Here is a 21,474-nt window from a genome sequence, read left to right on the forward strand (position 1 = left end):
TTCTAATGCTCCATAAAGCTCTGATGCTCGGATAGTCCCATAATGCCGAATACAATGCCGGCATTTTCCGCTGGACCCTAGTAAGCAGGGCTGGCACTTTGCTATGAGTAGAGGTCTGAACAGGGCAATCCGGATATCCCCGGTCGGCAGGGGGGGGGGGGGGGATATAAAGGGAGACAGCTCGCATTTTGAAAGCAAAGGATTTCTAAGGATTTCAAGGGTCAATCTAGAGGGAGAATCAACATGTAGAATGAAAATCAGTTGGCGCCAACCACGGTTATACATGGTCTTCACAACACACATCCATGACAACACGATCGCCTCACTGTTCTTTCCAGATCGCACCTCTTGGTTTGGGGATGTGCATTGAAGCACCCCATACTAACTGTCTATACTGTCCTCTCTTGGTCACCACTCTCCCTATTACCTATATTGTAATTACTATTCATGTATTGCGCTTCAGATTTTCTTCCGTTTTTGTCTTTTGTTGCGTTACCGGCATGGCGATACTGAAACCTATTGGTCAGTTGAGTGCCTGTAGCCTCGCCTATACTGCCACTACATGTATCTGTGACTGTGGCGACCACCATTCAATGTCTCGTCCTCCCTTAACCGTACCCCAACTCTCTCTTTCTCTCTCAGCTCTCTTTATATCTGTATTTTCTTACTCTTTTTCTTTGTCAGCTTTCCTGGTGGTTATGTGCTTTTCAAGTAAATAAAAAAAATTAAAAATATGTCACTTCTCTGCGGTTGACGTCACAGTATTAGAATTAGCAGAGAAGTAGTGTTCTCTGTCCACCCGGGAACGGGTACGAGGGAGCACGGTGTGGGATAAAAGGAGGTGACGAGTGCAGGGTCGGCCTCTTTTGTCTTTGTGCGGAGAGTTTGTGCTGTGGTGGCCCCCACTGGCATTGTTCACGTGTTCAATAGTGGTGTACACGTATGAGTGAGTGTGCGGATGTGTGCGCAACGAGTGAGTGCAGGGTGGACAGAAAAAACAACAACATACAGCCACATACAGCCATGACAACACGCAGCCATAACAACACGCTGTCATGACAACACACAGCCATGACAGCACACAGCCATGACAGCACACCGCCGTGCCAACACACAACCATGACAACATACAGACATGACAACACACAGTCATGACAACACACAGCCATGACAGCACACAGCCATGGCAACACGCAGTCATGATAACACACCCCAGAAGTAAATGGCCAAAGACATAATAATCCTATTCGCCTCATCCATGTTTCGCTCGTGTCACACACACCCATGATAGAAGGAAAAGGATTTTTTTCTTTCTAGGTCCACTATGCTCCCGAATGAATTCGAAAAGTAGTGGCGGGGCCCTGCTGCTCAGCCGACCTTGGTGGTCTCGGCGTCTGCACAGACAAAGCGCGCCAAGAAAAATAGAGAAGGTCATAAGAGAGAGAGAGAAAAGACAAGACGAGAGCAAGACATGTAGCATTATGATACGCAGGACATAGAGAGGCAAGGTACGACAGCGCAACATCAAACACCGATACTTAGCGAAGGCATGTGCAGGCGAAAGGAGAGTATTCAGCATGCACGTGTCACGGAAGGCGTAATAATATTATGTAAGCAACGAAATGCATGCACAGTTTCCTTGGAGACAAGAGCGCAAACACTTCTTCCGACTTCGAACATAGAATGGTAAAGAGATAACAGTCACATGTATTCTACTAGGTATGCAGTAATGCAGAGTAATGCAGAGTAATGCAGAGCAATGCAGAGTAATGCAGAGCAATGCAGAGTAATGCAGAGCAATGCACCGCGCAGTTTCGCAAGAACAAACCGCAGAAGACGACTATGCCGCAGACATCTGGTGACCTTCGTAGGGCACCTGGGTAGTTGCTATGGTGACTTCACGACACTGCTCATTCGTACGAAGCCGCCCTTAAATGACAATAATGAGAAAACACACATACATACATACATACATACATACATACATACATGCACACACACACACTCACGCACCCATACGCACACACACACATACACACACACACAAACATGCATGAATGCATGCACACACGCATGCAAATGCGCACGCACAAACAAATACACCCGCATGCATGCACGCGCACACATACACACACACACACACACACACACACAACCTATGCAGGTGGAATGAATGCAACGACATTGGAGTACAGTTAGATGGCGAGCACTGCAATCGTCAAAGATTTGCACAGATGCCAGCAGAGATGCCAGCAGAGATGCCAGCAAAGATGCCAGCAGAGATGCCAGGAGAGATGCCAGCAGCGATGCAGGGACACGAACCAATACATCATTATTATGGAAATCGCACGGGGTGCATGCAAGCCAGTTTGGAAAAGGTAGTAGGAGGCAATATACGGGAGGAGGTACATAGGGGCATGTTCGATTGGTAGGATCGGGATCCTGATCAACCGGATCCACTGGATTCGCACCCTTTCGATTGATCGAATCCGGATCCGGATCCTTTGGATTGGGATCCGGTGAACCCACCTCGGGGAGCAGGGTTGACCGGATCCAACAGATCCAAATGTGACCTTTGTGCGTGTATGGCGGGTAAAACTCACTTTTGTACACCTTTGACCTTTGACGCCCCATCTCCAGTGGAGATGATAGGCTACTGAGTTGGGCAGTACTTGATGTGATGCTTCAAATCGGCACTTCTCATAAACGCTATGCCGCATGCGCAGTGAAAGTCCTTCGGTGCCGGGGGAGGAAGACGATGTTGATGGACCCGCCTGCGCCGAACCGGGCGATCTTGTGCGAGCCGATACCACTCGAACTCCGGAATATCCAGCGAGCGCAGATCACCGACAATCGTGTCTCGCCAACGCTTCTTTTGTACACATTGTGGTACGCACACTCGTCGCTCGAGATACTCTTGTTGACTTTTCGTACAACACGTGCGCCACGAATACGACTTTCACCCTTTTGGGTGACCCGTGAGCGCACACTTTATTACTTCACCAACATGGCAAGAGTCAAGGACCAAAACAAAGTGTTCAGTGGACTCTGAAGGATTCGACGGATCTGAGATCTGGATCCTACCAATCGAACATGCCCTAACACAAGCATTTCTCATACTTACATCAGCTCTTTCTTTATTCTGCCTGTGTTCTGCGGTGCACATGGTGTGAGCATCTCAAACAAAGCATGTATAGTCATCTCTCTCTTCTTGACGATCAGATAGTAGATGATGCACATAAAGTTCTCTTGGCCCTTCCACGGGCCATCGATGGAGTCTTCTTTGAGCTGATGAAAATCTCTCAGTACGTTAGGCGAATTGTTCTTACGGCTTGGGTCCACAGCCTCGACTGCTTTGCGACCGAAGTCTTCTGTGAGATTTTTAGCCGCACACATAAAACAACAGGTTATCCTTCAAACCACAAAACTCAAACAGAATTACCGCCGATGTCGCAAAATCCTAGTTCGAATTCTCAAACAACTTTTCAAACTTAAAGGGGAAGTCCGGTGAAAAATTTAAATTTCAGGGTCGGTAGAGTTTCGGCCGCTGAGTCGAATGGTGTTGGTCCCACGTGTCTCCGACAAAGCGTTCTCGAGATATTTCCGTTTGAAAAACTGAGTTTCGGGGGCTGCGCCATGACGTCATGCGGCCGCGCCACACCCTCTGCAATGTCATAGCGTGCAGCTAGGTCAAAAGGAGTGCGTGAAAGCAATAGTGTCAGTGCTATTTCAAATGATTTGGCGACTGATATTAGGTGGTGCAAGCGACCCCGAAGACATGTAACTCCTTGTGAGAGTGAGGATGCAGCCATGGCTGACCTTCATGAGTTCGGTCTGGGGCTGAGAACCTCGGTAGTCAGCTGAAGAAATGGCCGCGCGGGCCGGTCAAGAGTGAGCGCTACTGAGTTTCCGACTGATGAAGAAGCAGCAGCTATTGCAGACGAGGCTGATGTGATTATCAGATCGCTGGAGAGCAGGGTCGCCAAAATGGAGAAGAGTGATGCGAGTGCTCTAAATGTTGTTCCATACCGATTAGATTCGCTTAGACTCCAGTAGCCTGCCACATGGTGATGTTTTGGTGCGAACTTGGAATATTTCGGACTACTCAATTGGAGAACAGTGCAGGCTCTTTGAACCACGGGCACGACTCTTCGCTCGCAACGCTATGGAATCTGAAAGTTCTAGGTCCGAGAGCTGTTCGCTGTTTTGTCACTTGTAGCGATTGTGCACTCATCGCTGTAGCATAAAATAATGAGGCGCCGCGGGTGCGGAAAACTAAAATTTTCTTTCTCAAAGCACAACCACCGGCACCGGCAAGGAGAAACGCACGTTCTCTGACTACATGACTGTACAATACGACTGATACGAGTGTAGTACATGACAAGTCCGTGTGTTGACTAGTTTTCTGAGTCTTGTGTCAGTTCTGAGTTGTGACATGAGTTTGTTGACTCCATGCACTACAGCTAGATAACACACTACACGCACTGCATGCACGCAGCGCAGAGCGCATAGACCATGTAGACGGGCTAACGGAAAAGTCCAACTCGGAAACGGCTAAAATACGGTATAACCTCCAGGTTTACCGAGCTGAAAATCACAGGGTACGTAGTGTTTGTAACACTGAATCGAATGGTCTTGGTCCGAAGAAGCTGCGATAAACGGTTCCCCAATCGAATGCGCTCCAAATATGGCCATTTTTGTACACAACTAGATGGTGTGGCTACCTGGCTGCACGCTGTGACGTCATCACCTGGATCTGGGTGATGCGCGCTCAAATTCGCACATGTTCGATTGGGCGTATCTGACGAACCATAAGCCGCAGCCTCCTCGGACAAAGACCATTCGACTCAGCGCCCCGAACTCTACGGACTGTGAAATTTAAATTTTTCACCGGACTTCCCCTTTAAACTCGGATGGTGAGCCAATGTATCATACATGTACTGTACTTCAAGTATTACAAAAAAAATTGAGAGGCTTTGAATCGTTTTTATCAAAATCTAAATATTTGCCGGGTTGGAAGGTGGGAATCAAAAAAGAAATCATCAACATCATCATCCAGTAACCATTGTCATTTTTTGTTGCTGAGGGTCGTAGCTGGTTCTAATTTTGGCGTTACGCTTTCCTTCCTCTCATTGAGTGATTCCTAACCTGATCTGTCCAAGTTGGAAGGTGATTAGTTTGCATATTGTAGAATGTGTTGTAGCTATGTTAGGTGTCAAGTTGGTAAATGTCTCTCTACAGTACTACTACATGTACATGTCAGTTTTAAGCCTTGTTGTCGTCTAGCTGACATCATATTATCTGGTTACTTTGTCGGGTAGTTGCTCATAATTCATAACATATTCTCCTTACATTTTTTAACAACCAAAAAAACATCCTCCTGTCCCTTCATGTAAGACCAGGTGTTTGTTTCTTCCTTTGCACTCATGCATTTGGCAGGTTTAGACTTGAGATCTGGGAATGTTCCAGCTTGGAAAGCTCAATGTTATGCTAGGATCAAAGATGGGAAGGTGAGCACAGCGAAAATTGTGTGCAGGCTATGTCCCATATGGTAACAACGAATATCGACTGTTACAGGAAGATGACGAGACCAGTCAATAACTTGACAATGCGGTCCAACTACAATTCGAAGCGGCAAAGCAACACACCACCCAATTTGTGTCGGTCAGATATATATTTTTTACCGGCTCAGTATCCGAGTTCATTAAATTACTTACTTTTGTCAAACATTTTGTTAGCATACTCAAAATCCTCTTGTATGGGCAAAAACCCAAATGGGGTACAATGCATTACAAAACTGGAGAAGAAATCAAGGAAAAATGCAATTAAAACAGAAGAAATCACATGGAAACGAGTTATGAAGCAACTATCCACGACTGTAACAAGATAACACGCAGTCAGAAAGTGTGATAACATAACAAAACTTGCTGACTGCGTATCATCTTGTGACGGTCGCGGATACTTCTTAACTCGTTTCCATGAGATTTCTTCTATTTCAATTATATTTTGCTGGCTCAGTATCCAAGTTAAATTTGCGAAGTACTTACTCCTTTCATTCTTATCGACGAAATCTTGAAGACTCTTAGCAAATTTCTTGGGGTCGTCGATATCTTTAAGGCGTTTCGAACTACATAGAGAAGCAGGATGAACACACAACATACTGTGGAATCAGCAGTATCACCATCTCTCTTCGCTGCGCTTTCAGCCAACACGTACTTACACTCGTCAGCCATTAGCATACACGCTTGTAAAACCTCTCTGCACCATGCCGGGCATTGCTCTGAGCCGCCATATCCACCATACTGTAAGACCAGTAGTGTTAACGAACATTTTAGTTTTAATTCTAAAGATTTAACGAATTTAAGAAAATCATTTTAACATTTGAAGTCGTTATGTGCAAAACAATACGTACATGTACAATCATCTGCTTGTTTTGAGAGAGAATTAGTTAGAACTTCACCTCGCTAACCCACAAAAATCCGGAGATCGTAAACTTTAATTGACGTTAAAATATCTGGTCTCCAGTACATGTATTACTGTGCAGGCAACGTAAATCTTCATCAAGCACAGGCTACTGTTTGGCCACTGCACACAGTGCTTACATCTCTCAATACCCTACGCTGTAGATGGCAATCTCCCCTTAATTTTATTTATCGCCGTGGTTGGCAATCACCCACTCTCTTAACATCGGCCGGTGTTTCCACCGAGTCTTAAGATGTTGTAATAAATATAAATAACAAAGCTGTTTCGGCCATAAAGGCCAAATCGGTACAGCTACGAGCTTAAAGCAGGCCGAGCTATCAGCGACTGTGCAAAGGAGGCACCACAGACATTAAGATAGCTCGTCGCTCTAGCGCCAGAGTGCTCCAACTATGAAAAGTAGCGGGCATTGCGTGATGCAGCAGCATTAGAAAACTCAGTACTACTGAGAGGGCACAACAAGACGAATGCCGAGGAGCGTAATATACCCAATGCTGTAGACAGCAAGCTGTTTCGGCCATATCTCTCAATACAGTATGGTGAACTTTTAAATACCCTGTTCTCCATACATATACTGCGAAATACTAAGAAAACGACCCCTTTAGATCAGGAGGTCCAGATGAAATACAGAGTTTAAAGAGGGAGTTTGTTGAAAAATTTAAATTTCAGCATCCGTAGAGTTTGGGGCGCTAAGTCGAATGGTCCATGTCCGAAAAGGCTGTGGTCTATGGTTCGTCAGATATGCCCAATCGAACATGTGCGAATTTCAGGGCGCATCACCCAGATCTAGGTGATGACGTCACGGTGTGCAGCCAGGTAGCCACACCATATTATATAAAATCTTGTGTGCAAAATGGCCATTATTCAGAATGTGTTCAATTGGGGAACCGTTTGTTGCAGCTTCTTCGGACCAAGACCATTTCACCCAGTGGAACAAATACATGTATTACGTATCCTGTGATTTTCAGCTCGGCAAATCTTGAGGTTATCACGTCTTTTAGCCATTTCCGTCTGCGCTGGCCTTCGCATGCATGCTAGCTGTAGTCAACGCACTCATCACACGCACAACGTAACATGACTACATTTTCCTTCCGCACTGCCGTGCTTAGTCACCGCCGTGTGTTAGTCGTGTGTTACAAGACTCCAGTCACAAGAGACTCTAGACATGGTCTTGTCATTTACTGTAAAACCAGGAAGTCTAACGAGGCACAAAGTCTAACATTTTAACGACCACTTTTTATCGTTATATTATGAAGATTATTATCGTGAACCCGGTTTGACATGTCTGTGTAAAGATGTGCATACAGATGGGTGGCCAGGTAGCCATTGTTAAACTTTCTGCACGTTATCATGCCAACATTACAAAAAGGTTGAACCTTTTGGTCTGAAACTCGGTTTTACCATACTGCACTCGCTGGGCCTTTCCCAAATCGGCCGGCCGAAAAATTCGCCGAAAAGTAGGCTTTTCAGAAAATCGCCGATCTTTTGGCCGAATTCTGAGATTTTACCAAGAAATCGCCGAATATACATGTTTTGCAGGGTCGTGGGCAACTGGGCATGACCGCTCGTGCACGCCTGCGTCACGGCCCGCAGGCATTTTCCAAATCGGCCGGCCAAAACATTGGCCGAAAATAGTGGTTTTGAAGAAATCACCGATCTTTTAGCCGAATACGCAATTTTCGCACTGAATTCGCCGAAATTGATGTTTTAGTGCCTCAATAGCATGCAAATACAATTTCTGTAGCCATTATCTGCGAAAGGTGGCTGCGACTTTAGAGCCGAATTTCCACCTTTTACAGAAATTTTCAGCCGATTCTGGCGATTTTTTCAGCCGATCGAAAAGCCGAATAGGGCAAAATATAGGGCCGATTTGGGAAAGGCCTAGCACTTGCATCAGTCGTATGTACAGTCATGTAGTCAGGGAACGTGCGTGTCTCCTTACCAGCGCCGGTGGTTGTGCTTTGAGAAAGAAAATCTTAGTTTTCCGCATGGAGTAGTCTCGCTACAACGATGAGTCCACAACCGTGGCAAGTGACAAAACAAAGAACAGCTCCCGGACCTAAAACTTTCAGATCCCGTAGTGTTGTGAGCCTGGAATTGGAGAGTCGTGCTCGTGGTTCGAAGAGCCAACATTGATCACTAGTGGTGAAACGAATACGAATATTGACTATCCGAATATACTTTCTGTTAACGAACGAACAAATATGCTTTCGTTTACGACTGACATGTTTTTGTGTTCATGGCTCATGTATTTGAAGATGGTTTCATGTTGTAGGAAAGAGTAAATTCGTCACAGGGTTACAATACATCACCGTCTAGCTGGAAATCTGCAGATGTATTTACGCGTAAAGTAGATATGAGCCAGCGCACGTGAAAAGGGTGTTTCGCTCACTGCACTGAGTAAAACGTGTTTCAAGTTGCACATCAAATTTTCATGATTTCGAACCACTTACACAGATTTCAAGCTGGTGCTTCCGTGGGATTTCGTTTAGCTTCCGAGATACTACAGTCCATTCATCGGAAACAGTCCCGCTGTCTTTATGAAAGTCGGATTTGGGGCTGAATTGAGGATCAAAACCCACTTTGAATCTGAAAAATCTGGGTTTTGGATCTGCTTCTCCATACATTTTACCATTGCAAACCTATCCTAATTTTGTAAAACCTGGCTGAATTTCTATTTCCCTGTTCTTGGACTTCTGTGGCCTCAAACGTGGCAAGGAGTAATTGCACGGGTCACACAATGCAGGATGTACTGTTGTTTTCACGATATCGGCAACTATGTGTGGGAGACACCAAAACGTTAGGGTGCCAGTTTCCAATGAATGGACTGTAGTAGCCATCATATGTGAACTCAGTTGTCACATGTGTCATCATCTCCTTATCACATATCAAAAGTCGGACCCCGCATCGTTGTGCAACATAATTTTCACGGATGGGTGTACGCACTCGATCAGCGCTTTTTCATCGCGCTTTGAAAGTTTGAGTTTGATTCTCCTTCGTTGCGCTTGAAGCCTTGTCTTCAACGTGGCCAGTCGTCGTTGGTTCACGGAGGATGAGACATTAGCTGCTGTTGCTGGCGACGATGATGAATTTACTGGCGCTGTTGCTGATGTTGGCAGCAGTGGCTATGATCAGGTTTGGCCAGGTGGCAAAGAAACATTTTGCGCTGCTGATGAGGAAGAGGACGATGGCGAGAATTAGGCGATTTTGGCATGCATGCAGTATTCGTATTCGTTTGCCGTAACGAATATTCTTCCGGTTGAGCTTATCGAACGAACATTTATATACATGTATTCGGATTATTTGTTTCACCCTTACTGATCACCAGGTGTTAGCGTCCTAAATATGCCAATTTTACAACGAATAAATCACCCCATGGCAGGCCACTGGAGTCCAGGCGAGTCGGCATCGAACAACATTTAGAGCACTCGCATCACTCTTCTCCATTTTGATGACTCTGCTCTCCAGAGATTTAATAATAATATATCAGCCTCGTCTGCAAAAGCCGCTGTTTTTTCATCAGTCGGAAACGCGGCAGCACTCGCTCTTGACCGGCCTGCATGGCCATTTCTTCAGCAGAACACCGACGTTCTCAGCCCCAGACCCAACTCATGAGGGCTAGCCATGGCTGCATCCTGACTCCCACACGGAGGTCCGTCTTCGGGGTCGCTTGCACCACCTACTATCGGTCGCCAAATCATTCGAAATAGCATCGACATTATTGCTTTCACGCACTCCTTTTGACCTAGATGCATGCTATGACGTTGCAGAGGGTGTGGCGATGCCGCATGACGTCATGGCGCAGCCCCTGAAACTCAGCTTTTCAAACGGAAGCATCTCAAGAATGCTTTGTCGGAGACTCGTGGGACCAACACCGTCCGACTCATCGCCTGAAACTCTACGGACTCTGATATTAAAAAAATTCATCAGACTTCCCCTTCAAAGGGGAAGTATAGCCTAAAATCAAATTTTCACCAGTTCCGGGTGCTGAGGCAAATGATCTTGGTCCGCGGAAGCTGAGACGTTCCCTTTTTTGCATGCAAAATGTCACTAAAAGCGCCATTAATTTCGTTCTTAAAAAGCACGGATGACGGCGATTGGCCCATATGGTGTAGCCTTTTGGACGCTGAGTTGACTGGCTTTGGTCCGAAAAGGCTGCTATGCAGCGTCCGGCCATTATTCCTAATCAAACACGGGTGACTAACCGGGCATGTGCTCTTGTGTTCACCAATCACCTGGTCACCGTCCCTGCAGGCTAAAACTTTCACATCAAGGTTCACCTCAAAGGTTGTAAGGTTTAACTTGAGTGACAGGAACCCGCCCAAACAGGATGTAAGTTGTAGCCTGCAGGTGACTGATGCGCGCACGAGCACGTGACCGCTTCCTCCATCTTGTTTGATTGGGAATAAGGGCCGAACGCTGCATCGCAACGTGACATTTTGCATACAAATCCCCATCTAGTAGGGCCCAGTTACCCAGTTTTGGTAGAAGTGGCGAGTTGGATTGGGAATAAAGGAGGAAGGGAGCGTCTCAGCTTCCTCGGACCAAGACCATTCGACTCAGCACCCCGAAGACCACAACTGGTGAAAATTTGATTTTAGGCTATACTTACCCTCAAAGGTGGACTTACCCTATGGGGCCCAGTGGGCTGTCAACGGGGAGAGCTGTTGTCGGATCTGAGTTCAGATGTGCACACAAACACATCACCTCCGCTTGCTCAATATCAAACGTCGCTCTATTTAGTCACAACTCAGTCACAAATCAGAATTGTAGAACTACGGAATGTGCATGAGTGTGCACAAACATGCACGCACCCCCCCCCCCCCCCCCCACACACACACACGCAGACACACACGTGCTCGCTTGCTCCAATCGTGTTCAGTGAAGTAGCAATGCATGTACGCCTGCAGACACACACACACACACACACATACACGCACACACACACACACACACACACACACACACACACACACACACACACACACACACACACACACACACACACACACACACACATGCACACACACACACTCTCACACACACACACGCACACACATGCACGCACACACACACACACACACGCACACACACACGCACACACACAGACACACACACGCACACACACACACACACGCGCGCGCGCGCGCACACACACACACACACACACACACACACCATTTGACCATTTGACGCCCATCGCCGGAGGCGATGATAGCGATGCTACAGCAGAAGCCATAGCAACTTGTGCAAGGGCTGCCACCTGCTCCGATTTTTCAGAAATCGTCCGATTTTTGATCGCCTGTCCGACAAACCGACCGATTTTGCTCCCAAAGAGGGACAACCGATTATTTTATTTTGAGCGCTTTTTAGTCCAGTTGGCCTTAATTCGGCGCTTCCAGGTCGCGTTTGACCGGTCTGCATAATTGACATGGTTGTAGCGCGTGTGCTGGACAGTTAAAAATGTGTTCTGGGACCCCAACAGCAAGCCATTTTCCTAAATAAATTCATCGCGCGGGGCCCTGCCCCATGCATCACCGCCGGGGGACACCCCTGACCCCCGTCAGATTTTTCTCTCTCCGAGTGTGGCAGCCCTGTTGTGCTGGGATTGCACCATTCAACAGCTTGCAAGGCTGAGGAATTGACCGCCACTATTCAGCCTGGTCTACACCACACAGCTACGAAGTGGCTTTTTGGGCAGTGAATCCCTACTTTTTGGTCCTTTTCATTTTTTTCCCGCACACACATCACACCACATACTCCGGCATGCACTGGCTGTTAGTAACCACCCAGGAGAATGAAAGAAAAGTCATGAGGACGGGCGTATACATGGTACATGGTACATTTTTGCCAGTTTATTGGCCCTTTTTCAAGGATTGGGACGTTATACCCTCCACTAAGGAATGATTACATGATTTCGTGTTGTGTTAGTAGAAGGGAGTGGTTAGTAGTGCTTCTTTGGGTGAAAAATTTAAAAACGCAGAATTGAGACCTCCGGATAACGGGAGTCGACCTACATGTATAACCGGGGTCGACTTACAACCGGTAAAATACAGTATGCGGGTGGGGGGGGGGGGGGGGGATGCGTGTGTCTGTGTGCTTGTAACAGTACCATGTGACCTAGTCTACTGAAAAGTCACGATTCACTGCATTTTTCCACAACTAACCATTCTTAAAGAAAGTGTGCTCCGAACATCGGAGCTCGTGCTTCCTGCCAAATGACGACCTATGACGCGAGCTCTAGCTCCGAGCTCCGACGTTCGCACCAGACACTTTCTTTAGCAATTACCGCCGAAGTCGCAACAGCTTTGTTCGTACGCCCATTCTCAGTAGCGTACACGCATAGCATATCCTGACGATGACGAAGATGTGAACTTTTAGTCACATATCACTGTGTGTTACTATGTTACTTATCACTGTGTGTTACTTATCACTGTGTGTTACTATGTCATTTGCTGCTCAGTGTACCTGGATGACCCCTTTGACGCACCGCTGTTCGTCAGTGAGATCCTACCATGGCTTAATCGCATGCTAGCCAATCGTCCACTTGACAAGTGTCAGCGACAGGGTCTCCTCAGTTTCTCTGATCTTCAAGATCTACAGCTCACTGAGAGAAACCAAGGTGGACAAGAGAACCACACAAATACCATGTACCATGTATACGGCCGTCGCCAGAGAAGCATGCAAATCTGCAAATGCACTAGATGTGCACCCAGGGCCACTCCACACGAACATACACATTCATACCGTGACACTGGCACGCAGACAGACAGACACACACACATATATACATACAGACAGACAGAGAGCCACATACACACACACATACAGACACACACACATACACACACACACATTCACACACAAGGCAACTGGGAATACTTGCACACACGCACACACATACATACAGACATGCCAAGTGATTTAAAAGATACCTCACCTTCGTCAGGTTTACCGACATCCTCACTGAAAACACACAGCAAAGGAGAAGAGACAGACATGAAAATGTGTTATCTATCAGCTATTCATGACAAATAGAATCTGAAAGGATTAATAAATGCTGCAGCTCACGTGAAAGGGCACTCAGCTGTGTTTGACTGAAACGGACAAAATCGCTTTCGAAGTTGGAACTTGACATCATTTGTGGCTGAAAACTGTGAACGAAAAATCCATACCACGGCATCGGTAAATTAAAAAAATAATTCTGTTAAAAATGGATTTCCACTAGGTTTTGTTTTTTTCTATGAAAGTTAGAGCTAAGACCAGCTACCAACAGGGCATGATAACTCAAAAACCTCAAATTTAGACGATAAGCACCGTTTTCACATAATATAAAAATATATTCACGGTTCGCGTGAGACTCGCCTGGAAGCCGGGTTTTCACCATCCGCCGTGGGAACGCCACCACCCTCTAGGATCAAGGCGCCGATGCAGTGCCTAAAGCGGTGGGAGGTGAGTAGATCAGACTCACCACCAAGTGGTCAAAGACCGAAATCCCATTAGCTGCATCTATGTTACCCTCGTGCCAGGCCACGAATTCCCAATTATCTGTGGGTCGCAGCACGGCTGGAAAAATTCCTTCCGCTTCCAAGCAGGACTTGAACCTGGTACCCTCTGTTTCTCAATCATGGTCTTAGACCATCCCACTATGCCTGCCTGCCTGCGCCGTTTTCACATGCTCTGCACCAAATACTAGTGTGTGCATGCACGAGCGCGCGTATTGGCATGTATGAATAGTGGACACCGAAATGCATACACCTGTTGCCATGACTGCATAAGTGCACGCACACCCGCCCACGCGTACACATGCACATATTCTCACGAACATGTACAGTACATACAAATAATCATGTCCACCAAGCTACTGTCGTGGACATGGGAATCAGATCGCACATCTAGCGGCCCCAGGGCACTGGCCATGCAGCCGTGTGTACACGGTACACACATGCATTTATGCGCTGCAGCGCGCTAGTCGCATCGGATCAACATGTGCACTGCACGCAACGTTCTGTACGCATTGAAGGTGCCGGCCCCGGTCATTCAACTGGATTTTCATGTCCACAACAGGACATACACACAAGCCTCACAGTAACGTGTGGGCATGCAATGTGCACACACACACACACACACACACACACACGCATGAACACACAAACACACACGCGCGCACACGCGCGCACACACACACACATTACACAGTGCATACACTTACGTTCCTGGCTTCGAATTCTTCATTCCTTCGATTCCAGTGCCAAACAGATAGCTACGTTGTTTCTTCTCAACGAATCCTTCAAACAACACAGCCAGTACATTGGACAGGCACATACCCACACATGCACATGCACACACACAACATACACGCACTCACACACACACATACACACATACACACACAACACACACACACACGCACACACACACATACACACACACACACACAATCATACACACATACACATACACACACACATACATTTACACACGCAGTGCCAATCAGAGCAGCTTAAGCAAAGTGCTCCACATACAGATTATGTACAGAGCAATAATGCCCACACTGAACACTGAACACTAAACACTGAAGGCTAAGGTCTGTCTACATAACATAGCTGTAACATCACGTTTCACGCATCCTAGAGATCTTCAAACAGCGGTGTCCACTATTAAATTGGTTTCGCGAGCGCGCCTAGATATTAGGCACTGGGAAGAAAGTCATGGTTTATGCTTGTTACATGTATAGTTCCTAAGGGTATGCAGACTCCACTGTAGCCACAGTTCATGTTTCACACAGTTATACACCACTACCCAAAAACGGTCTCTTGGCTACAAATTCTTCCAAAAATAATAAAATTTATAATATTTGGAAGAGTTTGTAGCCAATAGAAACATGCATAATTGTAATAGCAATGGGAAAAGGGTAATATCGGGTTCCCACTAGGCTGAATTTCCCCCCGATGCTCTTATGCCTGGTCCACACTGTCCGATATTTTGGTCGACGCTCCGATACCGACTTCCACATGAGATCGGCCAACTGGATCGGACCTATACACACACCCACGCAAATTTGTCGGAAACGCCGCATCCACCCCAGGTAGTTTTCGCGCCGATCTTTAGGAATTTTGTATGATTCCATAATCGATAAACCACGATCGGCCAAAAACTCGACCTAGCGGAGACCAGGCATGATATGGACTTTAACATGAAATCGGCTGTCTAAGTCGGATAATTCGGACTACCGGTTCACACACAACGAACGACAAGCGATTGTTCTTGCTGGCCTGTGGCGCTCTGTGGACACACGTACGCATGGTAGGCAGCCATACTAGACCGTAGTAGACGCCAGAGCGGAAATGAGATCGTTTTTACACGAGCTGCAAAGTCAACGACGTGAAGGGCTGGCGTCAAGTAGCGATCCAGTGCAGCCAGTTCAGGATCTGCACCGACACTCTCTGCTGTCATGGTGACAAGCCAATAGTGATTGGTCAGAGGCTCGCACCACCATGTCCAACCACTAAGAAAACTCGCCGCAGATTGGTCGGAAACTGGTCCGACAACACTGGTTACCCCAGGGAAATTTTCGCACCGATCTTCACGATTTTGTCATACAATTCCATGTCGGCTGTAAAATCGGCCTAGTGGGAATCCGGAATTATTGGGTAAGAGGGTGAGATTGTGGCTGCAGGTTTGTAGTAGTAGTAGTAGTAGTAGTAGTAGTAGTAGTAGTAGTAGTAGTAGTAGTAGTTGTTGTTGTTGTTGTCGTCGTCGTGGTTGTCGTGGTTGTTGCTGTTGCTATTTTACTGTTCGTGCCGTCTTTTTCGCAGTCATCCTTGCCGTCTTTTGTGGTAATTGTGGTTTTTTTAATTGATTTCCACTGTAGAACGGTCCTAGCTTTTTAAACTACTTAGTAGTAGTCTCAAGTCTCACGGAATGAACCTTACCTTCTGTGGAATGTTTCTGAGCTGGCTTGGCCGTGTGCTTGTCATCCTCCTTCCCTTTGATCCACTCACTCATGTCTTTGTAGACCTCCTGCATCCGCACTGCTACATTGCAGTACAAATTGGACTTGGCATCCTCAAAGCGCCAGTATCCGGCATGAATGCCGTAAACGATGTACTCGTCTTCTTCATCGTCGTAGGAGTATACGGGTGAGCCGCTCTGTCCACCGCTTGAATCAATGTAGTGACGGTAGAGTCGCTTGACAACAAGATCCTGGTTGCTGCTGCTTTTGTTGTTTCCGTCGCCGTCACCGTCATTCGTATGACGTTGCGGCATGGCAAACAGTGCCGATGTCTCTCTCTCCTGGCCACTGCGCTTTTTAAAGCCGATGTCATCCAGTAGCGGTTCAGCTTTCTTGGCTTTGTCAACGGGCATCCAGTACATGTGACCTCGCACCGCCTCTTTTTTGACCTCTCCAGGAAACCCACACAGGAACGCCTGGTCAACAGACTCCATACGCGGCTGTTGAGCCATTGGTTTGCGCACCATTGCATTTTCACCGCTCAGCTTGTCAAGCTCATCCTTTAGTCTCTGTTCCAAGTTGTCCTTGCGCAGAGCAATAATGCCATAATCATACAGATAGCGATCCCAGTCTCCCTTGCCTTCTCCGCAGTTCTTTACGTAGTCTTCGGGCACCCGCAGCCATCCTCGGTCATTGTTTTCCTCGACAAAGGTTTCATCCGGCAGGAACGTGCTACTGGGTTTGGGCTTCTTGGGATCCCATTCGTACACAATCTGAATCCAACAATACTCTCCACAATCGCTGCAACAAAGAACGTGTGCGGCAGTCGTGAAATAGTAGCAGGGATGATCGCGGCCTTTGTTGAGCTGTTCGACCATGAAGCACGTGGCGGGCGCTACCTGCTTGCAAGTTTTGCACGCTGAACGTACTTGGAAAATGGAGGCGTGAACTGGGTGACCCCCGGCGGGAGATTTCCGAGGATTCAGGACTCGAACCCTCCTATCTTCGGCATTGAAGACCATTTCCTCCCCGCCGGTAGCTGCGGCCCCTGACATAATAATATTTACTCAATCCTTGAGCGCCTCCTAAATCGCTTGTCTTTAGATTATGACTGTGATACTGATGATATGTTCACTGTTCAAACTCCCTCCATTCAGGCAAAGGCCAGTGGAGAATACTATCATGTCAGGCTCCTCCGCGTAGGCTACGGCGGGAAAGGTGAAATTTTTTCTTGTGCTACAAGAACGCCTCTTCGCCTTAGCCTATACTCGGCTATAGGCCTTGACTTGAGTCAGGCTTGACTTGGCTCAGTACTAGTAGATCTACTACTACTAGTACTACACTATACTGTACTATACTGGTGTACTAGTTCTAGTTCTAGTACGATTGTAGTGGACATGGAATTCCGGTCGAAAGTCTTGCGGCCGCAGGGCGCTGGTCATGCAGCCGAGGATAAGCGCGCTGGTATGCCGTATGGTCCCATCAGATCAACAGTTACTATAATTACCGCTAATGTACTTGTTACATGTGCACTGCACGCGCGCAGCGTTCCGTAGATCTACGCGATGAGGGCGCGGGCCCCGGCGCGGTCAATCGACTGGATTTCCATGTCCGCCACAGTTACAGCAATAAAAACTGCTTTATGGCAGTTTTCTAAAAAACGTTATTGTGTTCTAGTCCATGGACCCCGTCTAAAAAGTAATGTGATAGCCGAAAATTAAAAATACTGCTTTCAACACTTGTTTAGTCCGACCAAGAGTCCATCTGACACTTCACGGGTGACTTGTAGGAGTCCTGCGCCAACATGCATGAATAGGAAAGAGGACCACGAGGCACGGCTGTTAGCTGCACTTGGATCGCGGCAACTTAGTTTTCTGCACGTGAACCATGAAAAATCAATGCATGCTCATGCATGTTCATGCATAACCAGTCAGCTGGCCTGCTCGCCCACGCATTTGACAGGTAACAATTCCATCAAATTTGAGATATCGCTTCGTTCTAAGTCTCAAAACAGTTCTAAAGTCACCAAACCACGCTGGTAATCGATGGCTATTCAATGTTAACATCTTCAGGAAGACTTCAGCCGTTTCCCGAGAGGTTGGGCATCGTTGCCGTTATTTTTCACGGTGTTCTTCTTCCTCCTGTCTGGAGCTGCAATTGCATCCTGGAATTATTTGAAAGGTATTTCGTGCGGGCTGTGGGGGGTTCCAACAGGCATAAACTGACATCGCTATAGGATAACTGGTAACTTTCATCCTTCAAGGAAGTAGAGCAATGAGAATTTTTTTGTGGCGGTCGTCCAATTTTTGTGGCGGTCGTGGCTGTATTTGTGCACTTCCAAGGCTTTCATTCTGCCTGATACTACTCTCTACTGTATGGGAATCGTTGTTTAGGCACATGTAGCTGTCTTATTTGGTAGATCTGCTGTTTTCAATCACTTGGGACACTTTGTCTAGCCAATTTGTCTTTCGTTCGTGCCATCTATCAGTTTTGTGGGGTGCCTTGACCTGTATTTGTGAAGTTCTCGAGTAAAGACCCTAATTCTTGACTGGAGTCACGTCTTGAATTGAATTTGATGGGTGAGCCCTCGTTCACGCAGTTGTACTTATCGTAATAGTCAATATCTGCTTGCTGGACGGACTAGCGGCTAGAATAGGGATGACCGAATGGTCCAAGTGTGTACTAGTACACGATTATTGTTTCCATCATCGTGAAATGAGTGTTGTGGAATTGCAGTCGTCTGCCTTTGGCACTGAGGACATGAGGAGAGTTGATTGTTACTTCTGCTCAGCAATGAAGCGATCATCAGCTCTCTTTGTTCTAATTATTGAGAGGACATACCGGCATCGCAATCAAGTAAAGATTAGGCAAACCTCGCCAACCTCCAAAGAGAGTCGAAGATATTTTCTCCAAATGCAAAGACGATCTTTGTGAGTTTGTGACTTGCATTGGCGTGCATACATGAGCAAGTCACGGACCCCGGCACGTGCGCGGTTACCATGCCATCTCGAACCGACGCCATCTTTCTAAGTTGCCGCTTCTTGACAGCCGTGGAGGGGAAAAGGTCTTCTAGCTTTTTATCCTGTGTGTGATTATTGTGAGGTTTTGTGTGAAATTTTAATTTTCGGCTATCACATTTCGTTAATTTCTTACTTTTTAGACGGGGTCCATGGACTAGATCAGAACACAACAACTTTTTTTAGAAAACTGCCATAAAGCAGTTTTTATTGCTACATATAATAGACAGCAGCAGTACTGATTCTAGTAGAATAGGTTCGGGTCTACTTCGAAGTACAACTTTACAAGTACAAGTGCTCAGCTCAGCTCAGCTCATGCTCAGCGAAAAATTATTTCCCCGGGATTTCCCCTGTAAGTCCCTACACGCGCCGTCCAGTGCACTAGTGACTAGCGAGCAGTCACTACTGCAGGTAAAGTCTACTGCAGTACTGGACGGTGCCAGTCAGTGCAGTCACCATGCCAGCCTTGCCAGGTCCAGGATCTAGGACTCAGTAGGAGTCAAGCTCGCGTGGCATGCTAGCCAAGACTAAGTAATTATAAAGGCTAAAGCAAGAGTAGATCTACACAATCATTGTACTACCATGATAGTGTACTACTAGTACACAGTAGTCGCTAAAAAAATTCGGCCAAATGCAATGCTAGCTAGTACAGGTAGCTGTACTGCACTGGGCCATGGGCCAGGGCCGCATGCACTGAGTCTGTATGAGGGAGTACTTCTCCCTGACTGTGTCATACTTCATAGTGCAGTGGTAGACCGGGTCTGCAGGTAGTGCTGACTTCACTGTTCACATGCTAACAGGCTAGGCCCGCATACACCATGACATTGTAGAGGCGACGGTTCGTTGACAGGTCAGCCAAATGTTAGGCCCAAACCTTGCAAACCTATCATCAGCGTTGATTGTTCACTCGAAATATGTTTGTGGAAGGAAACTGGCATGTTGAAGTTTGATCTGAGGCAAGAGTCAATCGAACTGAGCCACTCCTTTGTGTTGACCCATTGTTGTTGTTGTTGTTGTTGTTGTTGTTGTTGTTGTTGTTTTCTTTATTTGAATTCGCTAAAACCAAACGGACAGAACTGTCCAGTGACAAGGGAGCGAATGATGAGCATCATAATCACTATGCATCAAAACATCTCAGCACAAAATGAGACAGACTATATTAAAGGGGAAGTTAAGGCAAAAATCAAAATTTCACCAGTTGTAGTCTTCGGGGTGCTGACTGCTGAGTCGAATGGTCTTGGTCCGAGTAAGCTGAGACGCTCCCTTCCTACTTGAATCCCAATCGAACTCGCGCACTTCCACCGAAACTGGGTGACTGCGCCCTACTAGATGGGGATTTGTATGCAAAATGTTGGTGGTGAGTCTGATCTACTCACCTCCCACCGCTTTAGGCACTGTTTCTGGGGGTATCCTGGATTAGGTGTGCAGCGCTGTGGAAATGGCTTGCTGTGGAGGTCCCAGCACTGGATGTTGTATCAAAGGTACGACCTCGTAGCACGTGCTAAAACCTAAAAAAATTCAAAAATTGACTTGGGTCTGTGGGAGTGTGTGAGAGAACGCCAACTCGTTCCGTTGTGACAGATTCCAGGGCCTCGTTGAGGGGCCTACCCCATCACCCATGGCTGCTTCTGGACTTGTTCTAGGTTTGAGTCCCGCGCACGAACAGAATGAGCACGAAAATGTGAAAAAATTGTAAATGCATTTGTTTGGCTCCTGGGTGACTCGCACACCGTGGCACTATGCCGGGAATTTGAGTTTTTACGGCCTGGAAAGCCTGTCAGTGAGGCGCAAGAACTTGTAAATCATGTCCTGAGGGCCAGCATAGTGGCAGGAGTGTGTGGTCAAAATTTCACTCAAATCCATTGAGAAACACCAAAGTTACGGTCAATTGAATGCCATATGAAATTTATGGGTAGGCTGCCCCCTTAAGGGAGGGTGTGCACAACACTTGTACATAAAGGGGAGTACGAGAACAAAGGCGCGGCAGAAGTCGAGGCAAGAAAGCAATCAACGCCAGAGATA

The 21,474-nt window shown here is 46.9% G+C and overlaps 1 protein-coding gene across 1 annotated transcript; it reads right to left on the reverse strand.

The window, feature by feature from the left end:
• Window positions 1–1,288: 1,288 nt before the first annotated feature.
• Window positions 1,289–17,670, reverse strand: LOC135828394 (uncharacterized). The gene is made up of 7 exons (XM_065340840.1): window positions 16,416–17,670; window positions 14,693–14,768; window positions 13,421–13,446; window positions 11,111–11,156; window positions 6,048–6,127; window positions 3,125–3,371; window positions 1,289–1,929 (listed from the first exon to the last, which is right to left on the reverse strand). The coding sequence occupies exons 1-7, from the start codon at window positions 17,488–17,490 to the stop codon at window positions 1,911–1,913; spliced, it is 1,569 nt and encodes a 522-aa protein (XP_065196912.1). The 5' UTR covers window positions 17,491–17,670; the 3' UTR covers window positions 1,289–1,910.
• Between the last annotated feature and the right edge of the window lie 3,804 nt (window positions 17,671–21,474).

Source organism: Sycon ciliatum, chromosome 12 (genome assembly GCF_964019385.1).
Source record: "Sycon ciliatum chromosome 12, ocSycCili1.1, whole genome shotgun sequence".
Lineage (NCBI taxonomy): Eukaryota > Metazoa > Porifera > Calcarea > Leucosolenida > Sycettidae > Sycon > Sycon ciliatum.

Bases quoted from the DNA above. Each gene is read 5' to 3' on its own strand.
- LOC135828394 (XM_065340840.1), bottom strand. From the start codon at position 17,490: ATGTCAGGGGCCGCAGCTACCGGCGGGGAGGAAATGGTCTTCAATGCC. The intron at 13,447-14,692 runs GTAAGTGTATGC...GTGTGTTTTCAG, and splicing joins AAGAATTCGAAGCCAGGAAC to TGAGGATGTCGGTAAACCTG. The intron at 3,372-6,047 runs GTAAGTACTTCG...AAAATCTCACAG, and splicing joins CGTCGATAAGAATGAAAGGA to AAGACTTCGGTCGCAAAGCA.